At 37.7% G+C, this 13,719-nt stretch overlaps 1 protein-coding gene across 1 annotated transcript; it reads right to left on the minus strand.

Annotated features, from left to right (window-relative positions):
* Positions 1-9,339: 9,339 nt before the first annotated feature.
* On the minus strand, positions 9,340-13,421 carry LOC139710327 (NADH dehydrogenase [ubiquinone] 1 alpha subcomplex subunit 3-like). The gene is made up of 4 exons (XM_071622252.1): positions 13,375-13,421; positions 12,666-12,740; positions 11,732-11,815; positions 9,340-9,888 (listed from the first exon to the last, which is right to left on the minus strand). The coding sequence occupies exons 1-4, from the start codon at positions 13,418-13,420 to the stop codon at positions 9,839-9,841; spliced, it is 255 nt and encodes an 84-aa protein (XP_071478353.1). The 5' UTR covers position 13,421; the 3' UTR covers positions 9,340-9,838.
* Between the last annotated feature and the right edge of the window lie 298 nt (positions 13,422-13,719).

The raw sequence follows: 13,719 nt of genomic DNA on the forward strand, positions 1-13,719 counted from the left end.
ACTGGGGATGCTGAAATTCACTTAAATGCAAATTACAATGGGTTCCTTTGAAATTTTTTCCTCCAAGCTTTGCTAAAGGGTAAAAGATGAATACATTTAAATACTCCAGAAGTCATGTGACATTTTGTCAATTACAAAAGGGTGAAATGACCTGCAGAATTACTCCGGACAAATGTAACGTTACTAACCGTAACGTTACTAACCATGCTTTTGGGGGTCTAGCTAAAAAATCATCGATCGAACTGCTAAAAAATTTGCAGGAACATTTGTCATGATGCAATAATTGAAATTAATGCAACACTTTGTTTGAAATAACTTGAATTTTTGCACACTTTTTGTTACAAGACATTGATTTTTTTGTCATGTCCTTTTTTCGTAACGTTACTAACCAGCCCTTTAAGTTGCCATAGCAATTCTAATATTTCTTGGATCGTATTCATTCTTTTCTGTATCATAAACATGGGAAGGATGAATATATTTTTGACATAATTTTGACTTGAAATGAATAAATGGTAATTTTGTAGTAAAAACAAATATCTAAATTTGTTCAAATGTAACGTTACTAACCGCGGAATTGCCCCAATGCATAAATGTATGACTGGGTCAAAGTCAAGTTAAAATCCTTAAATCCCAAATACATGCTCTCCTATTCATCTAATTAAACCTAGGTAGAGGAAGGTGAACATACAACACATTTGTGACAAACTTGTCATTTTAATATCTTGCCAATTTTGTGAAAATGTAATCACACATTGTCCACATGTACTATCTAGACCTATAAGGAGAATCATGCATTATGGCGGAGGCATACCAGTCGCCATAGCGACATTTCTAGTTTCTTATGTGCCAGCCCATATTGGCATGTTTCAATGCCAACTTAAAATCCATGATTAACTTCCTTTGGCTAGCAGAGAGACATTCTTGGAAATGTAATACGTGCAGTTGTGTTCACAGCGATATATATTTTTCTGTATGTATAAAAATAATGCCGTCACATGAAAATTTATTGCTGTGATGTGTGTGACAACACATCTGCTGTGGTGTATACTCTATAAATAAAAAAAAAAAAATGATGGATTTCTACTTAAGGTCCTTTTCCAGTGGAGCTTGCAGACGATGGACTCCTATCTTTCAAAATGATTTTAGAGATACTCAACTGCTATTCATGTATTTTCTGACAGTATTACAACTGATTGGACAGAATGTTGTATTTCAGACACTTTGATGTCCTAGGACAAACCATGATTGCTGAAAGGACTTGGTGCAGATTTACTAAGACATTGGCTGTAGAGTGGTCTTCTTGTGTGCAATTCTAAGGGGCACATAAGGAGATGTACAAGGCCCACTTTCTGTGCTAGTGCATGTGTTGAACAAGGTACAAGAAGTATTATGTAGTTGTAGGCAGTAGCTAGAATTAGCATCTGATAATCAGGGCGAAAAACACACAAAGATCCAGTGTGAATTCATTCAATATGTGTGTGCAGATATTCTTTGGGGAGTGTCCGGCAATTTTGATATTTTGTTATTTTTTGTGACATTCAGAGTAATTCTTCAAAGTGTAGCGTATGATAATCATTACATACTTATGTGAAGAAAGCGGAGGGGAAAAAAACTTACGATGTCACTTTTTTCGGAAGGATCAGATTGTTTCTTCGAAAATGATCATTCACCAAATGTTGCATGTTTGATTAAGTGCATTTTCTTGTGATTCTGTGCAAAGAATGAACAGAAGCTGACGGAGAGCTCATGTCCATTGCTGCTTTATGTTATGATGGAATCAGCTATGGCAATTGCAGTGGTAAATTCCAGAGAATTGGCACTGAAAGGATACTACACAGTTGCTGAAGATAACAACTTTACACTTATTGCCTCTTAGCTCGACCAGACGCCTGTGTTTTTACAGCGACTGGGCTGTCTATAGTTAAATTGCCTCGGAGAAATACCTGCTCATGTATGTAATTGTCTGATACTTGCAGCCATCGTAGGTGTTGGTGGGTATGTGTTTTAGAAAGTTACCACCACATTTCTTTCTATTCTAGATGGATAGAGTACTAGTATATTTAATTCTATGCATAGAGGTCATGTACCTTGTTATAGCATGCTAATGACCAACTGCAGCACTGGTTTACTAAGGTGCTATACCTTGCTAAGCATGATGACCTTTTTTCAAAATGATGCAGTGAGTTTGATTAATTGCTGTACATGTGCTTCTTCTTCTCTTTTTTTTTTCCTTTTTTTTTTGAGGGTGTTTTTTTTTTGGGGGGGGGGGTGGGGGTGGAGGTTGGGGCATTGTTGTTGTGGTTTGTTGTTGTGTTTGTGTTTTTTTTTTTTTTTCGACATCTGCTATGGCACCTCCAAAGCACTGAATAATTGATTGAAAAGCTTTCCCATAAACCTTCAGTTCCACAGTTTAGAGTGTAGGTTAGGCAGTAGTCACGTGGTTCTAAGCTCACTCGTCCGTGGATTATGACCAAATATGGCATTATCTGTCTGGAAATGGGAAGCACTCCCTTGAAAATTCATATTTCCATCTTGTTAAAAGTTTCAAAGAAAAGAGTTAGTCTATCTTTACAAATAACAGGGATACATTTTCATAAATACTACTTATACATTCCAGGGGGGAATATTTTCTTTCTTTTATTCTCTTTTTTGTTTGTCTTGGGGGTTGTTTGGGGGAGGTTGTCCTTTTTTTTTGGGGGGGGGGGGGGGGGTAGGTGGTTTGTTTTCGGGGGGGGGGGGGGTTGGAGGGAGCCAGGTTTGGTGTTTGTTATTTTGTTTTTTGGGGAAGTTTGTTTATTCGCTGACAAGTGTAATTGTCATGAATGAAATACTACTGCCATTGAAAAAATGTGAGAGAGATGTATCCACTTTACAGTATAGTTAATCAGAACTCCTTATTGGCAGAATCTGTGACTGTGCTTCATTTCATAAAAGTGAAATGCTATTGGCATTGCAAATGATTGATATATGTCAAAGATGTGGTGGTGTTAGCTAAAAATTGGCTTCAAGGTGGTTGCAATGATTTTTCTGCACTTTGAAATAGTGAAATATTGTTTGCCGTTGAAAACATTTCAGATGTCTGTGTCAAATTTAGGGCTCGTTTTCATTGAGGCTGAACTCTGGCTGTGTGTGCCAGATTGGTTACATTTTGTAGAGATTGGAGAAGGAAAGAATGACTTTTCTTCCTCTTTTTATTTTTTATTTTTTGTATTCATTTGTATGTGTACTCTTATGTTGCGTGTCGTACAGTTATCTTTGAGTGACATGTAATTGAAATGGTAAACTTGTCATTGAAGATATTCATGCGTGTCAATACCTTTTCTTTATGGTGCAAACAGGAATGGAAAAAGAGAAGGCAAAATGAGAGGATGTACATCATTTCATCACTTGAACTTCCGTCTTGTTTGCCGTTTCGTACAAATAATCAAAATGCGAAGAAAAGAGTGGCGAATTGTGTAAACCATGAGACCAGTGAATTGGTCAAGAAATATGTTTAATGTCATCCCGCACCTCTGTTTTTCTTTCTTTTTAGTGTGTAGAAGTAAGGTAAGAAATTATGAGGCATTTATAGTGAGGTAAACTAATGTTCAACTGATGTATTGATGGATGTTTTCTTTCTTGTAATCAGTGTATTAAATAGAAAAGAAATGTGAATGTACAGACAGGCAAATCTTGTTGAGAATTTCCATTGTGTGATCTCCTTGTTCAATGTCCACTATGCATTCAGTACACCATCACAGAGGTGAGAGATTAGTGGTGAATCGTTGCACCGACAGGATTCACTCGAGGCAGATTTTTGTAACATTTTGCAACCTGCAACTACAATAGTCTTGTAGGCAGGATCAGTAGCCTCCACAATCCAGTCTCCTCAAAGATGTGTGGTGTCTGTGATGCACAAAGGACAAGACGTTGGAGACCGCAAGAAAGTGGCTGGAAATTCTCCTTACCCTAAGAATGCAAGTTGCAGGTCTTTCCTACATGTAGAAGCTGTCTTGAGCAGGGTCAGCTCATGTGTAGACAGGTGTTTAGCTTGTCAGTTCTTGTGATCGTAGGATCGACATTTCATTTGCTGAAGTATGGTTTCATCAGTTTCCTTGCGAAAATATTGTCATTCGGCAAGAAATTATTTGTCTGACAAACCAAAGATCTGATTCGCTTGAGCCTTGAGATGAGAATAATTGGATGATTTGGGACTACATTGTACATACACTTTTAGTTTTCTGCATTCTCCACATCTCAAGAATTTCTCATCAGTCGATGTATGAAGGCTGAAATGAGAGAGAGGTGCTGTAATACAAGTCTATCCATGGATACATTATTTTTTCTGCTAGCATGCCAGTACATTTGTCCCTGTGAGCAACTGCAGAAAATTTGGTACTTGTATTTGCAGGAGGCATTCAACATAGATGCATGTGTCCATGAAGAGCTTCTGTGTGTGGTATCATAGAGTGCAAAGGTATAAGTCAAGTACTACTGATAGACCAATCAGAGAAATCTTTTTATACCCAAAGCACTTGGAAGTTGCCATAAACTAGAAGTTGTCTTCCAGAGATTTGGCCAATGATAGCCTGCCATCCTGTTGCCATGAATGAGTCTGTGTCTTCAGATTCATGGCATGTCGTGATGGCCGTTCAGTGGTAATGGATGGATGGATAGGAATTGCCTGGTTCATGGTCCATGTCTTCTTCAGCATTTAGTTGAACGTTAAAGGACAAGTTCACCTTCATAAACATAAGGATTGAGAAAATGCAACAATATTAGTAGAACACATCAGTGAAAGTTTGAGGAAAATTGCACAATCGATGCAAAAGTTATGAATTTTTTTAATTTTTGTGTTGGAACCGCTGGATGAGGAGACTACTACAGCTTGTGAGTCATATGCGTACAACAGTATAAAGAAAATGTAAAAGAAAATTCAACATATTTTCACTTTTTTGGCATAATAAAAGTGCACTTGACTTGCCTCTTTCTAAAGGCAGGGGGAATAATATTACCCATAACATTTGTCGGTAACGAGTCAGGGGAATGTGTACTTTTTTCAAAAGATGGAATTTTGTGAAATTCTCTTTATATTTTCTTATATTGTTGTACGCATGTGACATCTAAGTTATTCATACACTGCAGTAGTCTTCTCATCCAGCGGGTACTGCACAAAAACTTCAAAAATTCATAACTTTTGAACGGATTGTCTGATTTTCCTCAAACTTTCAATGATGTGTTCTACTAATATTGCTACATTCTCTCAATCCTTATGTTTATGAAGGTGAACTTGTCCTTTAAACCGAAAGGGAAATACATGGAATATATACAGTATATACTGTATATTTGCCTTGTGTGGAAATGTATTGTTTTGTTACAAGAGGGTTATCTTTTCCCTCAGAAAAGGGTAGAATAGCCTGAGGGTAGTCCGTCTTAAATGTATGTGGAAAAAAATCCATGTGTAATTGTACTTTTTGAAGCGTCATTACGATATGTTTGTATGTTTCTCGTAGTGTATACGGTAGCTGTGCAAATGCCAGAAATGAGCAGAAAAATAAGTTTAACTTCATTCTGTGTTTTTTCTCTTATAATCATTCCTAGTCCTTGTGATTCAGATGTAGGCACTTTTCTTTTCCAGATGTTTGTCATCAGAAAAATTAAGGTTTCATGATGCAGTTTAGCCTAGTGTGTCAACCTTCCTCTGTGTTTGAGGAAATGGGAAGAAGTGTTGTGACAATCTCTGTATGTCTGTTATTCATACAAGTGTCATGATTTAACATTTTGATTGTTAAAGGGGAATTCCAGACCAGTTCATAAGGGTAGAGTAAAATTTAATGAGCACAACGGTGAAAATTTGATTTAAAAATTTGATAGAGGAAGGTATGATACATGTGTTGTGCAGTTTTGCTAAATTTCACGGAACAGTTCTTGGGTAGTCAATATAAATAATTCAAATGAGAGGGTTGGTGATGTCATCACCTCACGACTTGCCTTACAGTTTGTACACAAACTCTTGAAATGTTTTTGTTTCAAATGCTAGTGTGTCACAGTCTCAAATCCAAATATATCTGACTGATTATTACTTTGAAGTTGTTTAGTCAGGAATAACATTAAGTCTTAAACTTTTATAGCAGATTTTTATTTTGTCAGTTGTTATAAACTCAACAGATAATTTTGATTGTGACCATTTGCATATTCATATCAACTGTTTAGGAACTGTTATGCAAATATGTGCAAAACTTTGCGATATCATAACTTCCTTCTTTTTATCCAATTTTTATCAAATTTTCACTATTGTGCATCAGAAAAGTATTAATCTGTCTTATCAAACTACATTTCAACTGTTCCAAAATTCCCCTTTAAGCAACAAGCAAATTTGTCATCGGTATATTTTGTGCTCTAGATGAAATCGTTTCCAGAATCTGCATTCATCTAGAGAGGAAATAGTCTCGCTTCTTTCATAGCTATTTTACCATTTTAGACAAGGCATGTAGTGCATTTGTTGTGGCAGTACTCTGTAAAATGCTTTCCAAGTTGTTTGTCTTTGTTTGGTTTATTTGCAGAGAGATTTCTGCTTACAGCTAGCACAGCCTTTTCTTTCCTATCATTCTTCTTGATTTGTATCAGATGGATAACATGTAGGATAAACTTATGAAAATGAAAGAAAAAAAGAAAGCATGACTTCGTGTCTGATATTATATGTTGAATTTACAGACATAGCATGTTAACTGCTTTCAAATAAGTTTGGTGCAAAAGTGAACAAGCATTAGTTTCATGTACAAGTTATTCCCTGAGTTGCGCAGATAAGTATCAAGAAACGAGAATCTTTACCAGCCATTGAATTAATTCATGCTGGGACATAGGGAGTCCAAAATTATTAGTTTGTTTTGTTGGTGCATTCAGTCCAACTTTGGGACTGCGTTTTGATTTGATCAGGTCATTAAGATTTTGATTATGATTTTTTTTTTCTTTAAAAACAAAATGGTCACCATGAGAAAACATTTCCTGAAAAGACTAACATAAGTTGTTTTAAAATACCCTTAGGGGAAAGTTTAGTCTTTTTTCTTTTCTTTTCTCTTCCTTTTCTTTTTTTTTTTTTTTTGTGGGTCCATGTGCCACATGTTATGATGCACAAATTTCCAAACAAGGTGTGATTACGAGTTCAAATCTGCAAATCTATGTTTGGCTTGAACTGGAATTGAAAGTCACCTCAATCGAAGCTTTTTTGCTGTCCCCTTCAGAATGGACCTGGTCTGCATTGATAAGACCACGGGCATTGCTGTATTAAAAAAGGGGGCAGCACAAAATTTTGAGGTGAAATGTTTGGTTTCTGTAACATTTGGATACAACTGGCAGCTCAGAAACCTAATGAACTTCAATACCAGTCAATCAACACTGTTTATTCAGGCACTTGTTCTCACTGTTAATTTGAAGTTAACTGTAACTTTTCTTGGTCAGCAAGTCTCTTGCATATGCTCACTAGCAGCTGACTTAAAGTGAATTTGATACTGTAAAAGTGAAAATTTTTGCAGTGTTGACATTTTTGCTTGCCATATGTTCCAACAGTTGATATCTTGATTGCACGGAGAATTAAAAACACATGAAACTCTTCTTGTCCCGCCGAGTACGAAAAATTAGCCGTGCGAAAATATCCACTTTTACAGTAGTTGAATATTAATCTAAGTCAATGCATGTAAGCTTTTGAGGTACAATGTAGCAAGATTGCCAACATGTGCAGCCACTGTCAGTTCTTGCAATGTGTTGTTATTTCAAAAACCAGTGTCAATTCTTGCAATGTGTAGTAATTTCAAAAACCAATGTCAATTCTTGCAGTGTGTAGTAATTTCAAAAATACTCTGCCCAGCCACATCTTCATGAAGGTGTACATTGAGCTTTGAATAAGTCTGTGGCTGCAGTGTAAAAGACAGTGAAATCAGTAGTTGAAACCTTTTATCTTTACAAATTCAACTAAAAGGACATTGACTGGGTATCATGACTCACATCTATTTTGAAGTTCAGCAATACAATTTATTTTTATGAGAGGAACTCATTTGTTTTCACATGATTTGTTGGTTAAAAAGATTGGTATTTTGTTACTTTCAATAAAGAAAAAATGGTGACCATATTTCTTTGTTTTGTCATGAATTTGTTGTAATGCAGACTCCTTGTGTAAGGCAGTGTGCGAGTCTTGGCAATATCCATGATGTATGACTGATGACTGAGTTTTGATGTCAAAATGCAATTGATTTTGCGGTCGATGCATTACGAGGAAGAGTGCCAACATTGCAATATTCAACAAGAGTCAAGTGAAACTTTACTATTTGGTAGGTAAGGTTCATGAATGTTTGGTTGAAGAACCTTGTTTATAAAACACTATTGCTGTGTTTTCATGAATTAAAGTAGAGAAAAGCATAAAAACAAGACTGCAACAATCATAATCCAAACTTCAGAGAGGGATTGTGATGGTGTACAAGAGAGGATAGCTGAAGAGTCAAGTTACATGGCATGGTGAAATTTTCCACTTGACACTACAAGTCCCCATTACTCGACATTTCTTACTGGTGAATCAAAATTACCTTCCTTCACGAACAGATACTCGCCATCACACACACTCAGAAGCATGTGGACATACGTACACTACACGTTAAAATGTTATGAAATGTGGACTTGTGCACCATAGAACTACATAGTATGAATGGTATTTTTTTTTCCTTTTTTAATGACTTTACTCGATATTGAATGGTGGCTTGGATATTGTGAATAGAGACAATGGACCGCGCAATTACACTGTACCTTGAAGTGTGTGTATTGATACTGAAGAACCATACACAGCAGTACTATACATTAACACTGACTTTCTTCAAACACATATCTGTCAGATCTGCAGCAAGATATATCAACTCTACATTTTAGGACATCATTCATTCGTGTTAGTATTGGTGTCTACAGAAAACTGGTAGTGTATTTGTAATCAAATGCAATGGTCCATGATCTATAAACACACAGACACACATGAGCACTTCTCTTACCACATTTTTTGAGACAAGGGCAAAGGAGAAAAAGAAAGCAAAATCAAGAGTTTCACTGAAGTAAGCAATCTGTCACAAGTCTTTAATAATTCCCATGCAACGACATGGTCCTTTAGCTTTCATAAGTCACAGCTTCAACAAAAAGCTTGTGATCCCTACACAAACTCGACAATGCATGTTCACAAATTGCTCATCGAATAACTTTATATATTTACACAATCAACATGGCTTCTGCCAACATATTGAGTCCAAACAAACAACAAGCCATCTGAAATCAATGAGGATACACAAGCACACGAAGGTAGGCAACCTCCCAGCTTTTATCTCTGTTGGGCCATGAGTAATCCTTTGTGCCTGTGTTCCTCAGGTCACGAAGCACCAATTGCTATTATTTCAATCAAAAAGTTGTTTGCAGGACTTCCCTTAAAGCACAACTTTATCGCACATTTAGTCAGAAATATTTGTTATGCAAAAGACCAGAACTGGGATGTCATCTGAAATAGCCTTTTGCAGACTTGAAATCTTGCAGATACGCCTACAGCTGCCACTACATTTGCTTGTCCTGGAAAACTGCTGCATAATGACCCCAAAATCTGCAATACAAGATTTATCATGCCAAAATACCATCTTCAAGGGCAGCAAATGGATACTCCTGCCTATTTTCAAATGGAGATATAAACAGAGCTCCATGTTACTTTGGACCAAATGCTTTCATACATGAATGCTCATTGCAGAAAACAACTGAAATAGATTTGATTTCTATGTATAAAGGTATCCATGTGGGCCTCAACTCTTACGAACAAGAAAAAAAAAATCATATTGGTGTGCTGTCATACTGTTGTCGGCTCTCCTGTTTTCCCTTCCACATACCGGATTGGTGCTGCAGGCGATAAGGGTGGAGAAAATTGAAAAGTAGGTGTGAACAAGTCATCTGTTTGCTGAAACAACTCATCTCTTATTTCAAAGGAGAAAAAAGATGAGGATACACAATTTCATCACAGGATTTAACTGAAACCATTAGTTGTATTCACTAAATGATCGAAAACGAATAGCTGTTATCTATCTTGTGGTCTGAAGGGTTTCTCCCTTCAAAACGGGGGTGGGGGGGATAATAAACCAAGAGATAAAGAGGTGTTAATTATCAGTCAGTATGACTAATCTTTACTTTAGTTTCTGCTGAATCAATAGGGCCTACGTCACATCATGATATCTGCGGCACATGTATGTTACACTTGGCAGTTTGTGGAGTCAAACTGATGGAGCACTGGTGCCTTAAAGGCAGCCGATCGCCATCCCTAATGGTACGTAAACTCCGAACGACCGAAGTTTGTGCATGCAATTGTGCAATGCTATCTCCATAAACGTGTGGGACAATGCTACCACTGAGACAAGTGTGTGTGTGTGCGTGTGTGTGTACGCATCATACACAAACATTGTCACCGCGAGCTGCGGTGATTGGAGGAGAGAGGCCAGAAGACGCTGCGGCGTGTGTGTGTGTGTGTGTGTGTGTGCGTGTGTGTGTACGCATCATACACAAATATTGTCACCGCGAGCTGCGGTGATTGGAGGAGAGAGGCAAGAAGACGCGTGTCTCTTTTGGCCTCTCTTCATGCGCATGCGCACTGAAAGTGTGCGTCCATTCGGAAGCTCTCGTGGCTCGCTGGGACAGCCATTTTGGGTTAGGAGATAAGCACAGGGAGCTCTCTTGTAGCCTACCGTATTTTCGCTGACCCATTGAGCCAGCGCTATTCTCATTCGGGGGTCACTACATTTGATACAGAATGGGGGAGGCAGCGTGTTGCGTTCGCCTCCGTGCCGCACAAACCACTCGCCACGACCGAGTGTCTTTAAATTACAAATAACAGATGCAAAAAAACAAAAAAACAATATTATCCAAATGTACTGTCCCCAGTGCTTCAATACAATCAGTTTGAAGTGATCAATGGACATACAGAGTGTATAGACTAGAAATCAAATAGTTTGTCCTTATCTACATATATACTCTTTTTTTTTTATTGGGGGGGGGGGGGGAATAACTTTACAATACATATCACCAGAAAGCAAGTACATGTAATGGTCTGAACATTACAACTTTCTATGTACCGGTAAGTCAAAAGAAGCACACACATACACACACACACAAAAAAAATGACAAAAATCACTTAAAGACCCAGTAGTAAAGGAATTCATGGAGTGGGAAGGTAGGTCTAATTCAGGTACAGCATAATCACGAATTCACATAACAAATTGTGGACAGCTATATCACTGATCTCTATGTACAAATAAGTACGTAAACTAACACAAATAGGCAAAGAATTTTGAGTGGAGTCGACAGTTACTGAGGAGCATGCACTCAGATGCCTGTATTCACTGACACATGGCTGATGGGTGCTTTTCATGGTTTCAAATGTACTGTAAAAGTGGATATTTTCGCGTGACTAATTTTTCGCGCTCAGCAGGGTAAGAAGAGTTTCGCATGTTTTTGATTACACGGAATCAAGACCTCAACTACTGGAACATATAGCACGCAAAAATGTTCGCGTGCTTTTATTTTTGCGCTAGTTTCTGGTTGCGCGAAAATTTCAACACCGCGAAAATTTCCACTTTTACAGTACCCCAATGGGCAGCGAATGAAGACTGATTCAATCAGACCACCCATGTTTCCCCATTCATGTTACTGGGTCTTTAAGTCACTCGTTACATGTGAATGAGGATCATCTTACTTGGATATTTGTTGGGGATGGCTTTATTCTCAGCTGCAACTTTTTCCCAGTAGGATCTTGGAAACAGCAAGTATGTTAGGGGCACTGACAAAAAAGAAAGAAAAAAAAAGTACAAAAAGCCAAAACATCAGTAACAGCATGATGCAGTAAAATCGTGTTTCAACACATAATATTGTATGTCAAGTTACTTCATTTTGCCTGCAAAACTATGTCATGGAAGTTCAATGTCATTCCAACAAACCCTATCACAATGGGCATGTACTCATATTATGTATGTCCGAGATATTAAACACACACACACACAAAATAAAAATATCAGGCAAACAAACAAAAAATGGCAAGGAATTACTTTTAGAGAATGAAGACATTTTATGTGAATATATTGCAATGGGCCTTAATAAAGAGAGGGATGTTGGAACTATGCACAAGCCCCCCGGGCCTTGAGCTATAAAATTGAGGAGTAAATTGTATTTCAAATACATGTACTCCTCAACTTTACTAACTCAGTTTGCATAAAAGATAAAAAGTCTTTTTCAGAATTTGAGGAGTTCAAGCACAACTCACAGGAGTCTACATTATTCTAATGTGGAGACAGGCAGAAAGTGCAGACTCATTTTACTTTGTTGGGCGAGTACTGTAAATGGAACTACAGTGTATGTCTCATGCTCAGGACAGTGGAACAAAATGCATTAGAAATACAAGAGCATGGCTGTGGAAAAGAACAGTTTTAGTTGACAATGAAAGTGCATCTTAGTAGAACTCGCTAGATCCGCACTACCTGTGACTATTAAATGTGTAAATTAAATTAGACCAATTAGGTTAAAGATACCAACATAGACAAGAATGAAATTGACCCAACCTTGCATTCTCGAGTCATGAATGAGAATTAATAAATATGAAGATCATGACCAGATGATTATGCATATTTACTTACATGTTGAGCCAAGAACACATGATACAACAATCACTGGTTCTTTATCCCACGCAAACTTGAGAAAAGGGAAGAGACCTATGGAAAGACGATAAAAAATGTTGCAAGAGAATAAAGAAATCAGCATTTTGGTTTGGCACGAGGAGATGCAAATGCACAAGTGATGCAACTGGTGTATGATTGAGGGTACTACTACCACCTATCATCATTACCCTATATCGTAAGGTAAGGTACGCGAAGAAAATGGATCGCATGAACTAAAATTGCGTTATTTTGCAATAAAGATTCAGAATCAAAACAGGGCCAGGGCGGTCACGATATTCTGAACTGCTGTATTTATGGCATAGGGTCCTATTTGAGGTAAAAATTAGGCGAATTTGTTTTATACTTTTGGAATAAACAAGCTACAGATCCTTGTTAGAGGTCTATAGGCCTATAGACCTCTAACAAGCCTAGCTATTAAATAGAAACGTGTTTAAATTTAGGCAGTGTATACAACCACACGCGTGTGTCTTTACCATCCAGCCAGAATATAACATGTGGGACTGTACAATCTCAGCTAACCATACACAGCAGCGTAAAACAGAATAAAAACTCATATTGGAAACTTTCAGTGACAGCATGTTGATCCAGAAATATAGAGCTGCATTAGGAAAATCAATTCATTTCGAAAAAAAATAACGACCAGTACTGTCTGGATGGTTACAATCACCTTTCCTCCAGGCTTGTCTAGCTGGACTGATCACTCGTGTCGCCATTTTGAATTCCAACCCTGCATGCATTCGATTCGATTCTGCCGATCAATCGATCCCGAGCGGCTAGCGAGCGAGCCTATAGAGCCCAAACCTCCCAGCTGCTAGCTCGGGAGGGTACCCCCCCCCCCCCCCCCCCCCCCCCCCCCAAAAAAAAAAAAAAAAGTTAAAGGGACTGGACAGTACTGGTTGAGGTAGGGATTCATGTTTTGAACATTCCTAAGTAAGATAATGAAAAGCCTCTCATGAAATATGAAAGAGCATGTAATTCTAAGAAGGATTCAACGTTTATTTGATGAAAATTG

Source organism: Diadema antillarum, unplaced genomic scaffold (genome assembly GCF_040938485.1).
Source record: "Diadema antillarum isolate AM-2024a unplaced genomic scaffold, OU_Dant_1.0 seq00001521_RagTag, whole genome shotgun sequence".
Classification (NCBI taxonomy): Eukaryota; Metazoa; Echinodermata; class Echinoidea; order Diadematoida; family Diadematidae; genus Diadema; species Diadema antillarum.

Bases quoted from the DNA above. Each gene is read 5' to 3' on its own strand.
- LOC139710327 (XM_071622252.1), bottom strand. From the start codon at position 13,420: ATGGCGACACGAGTGATCAGTCCAGCTAGACAAGCCTGGAGGAAAG. The intron at 12,741-13,374 runs GTGATTGTAACC...GTCTTTCCATAG, and splicing joins TAGACAAGCCTGGAGGAAAG to GTCTCTTCCCTTTTCTCAAG. The intron at 9,889-11,731 runs GTAAGATGATCC...TATCGCCTGCAG, and splicing joins CATCCCCAACAAATATCCAA to CACCAATCCGGTATGTGGAA.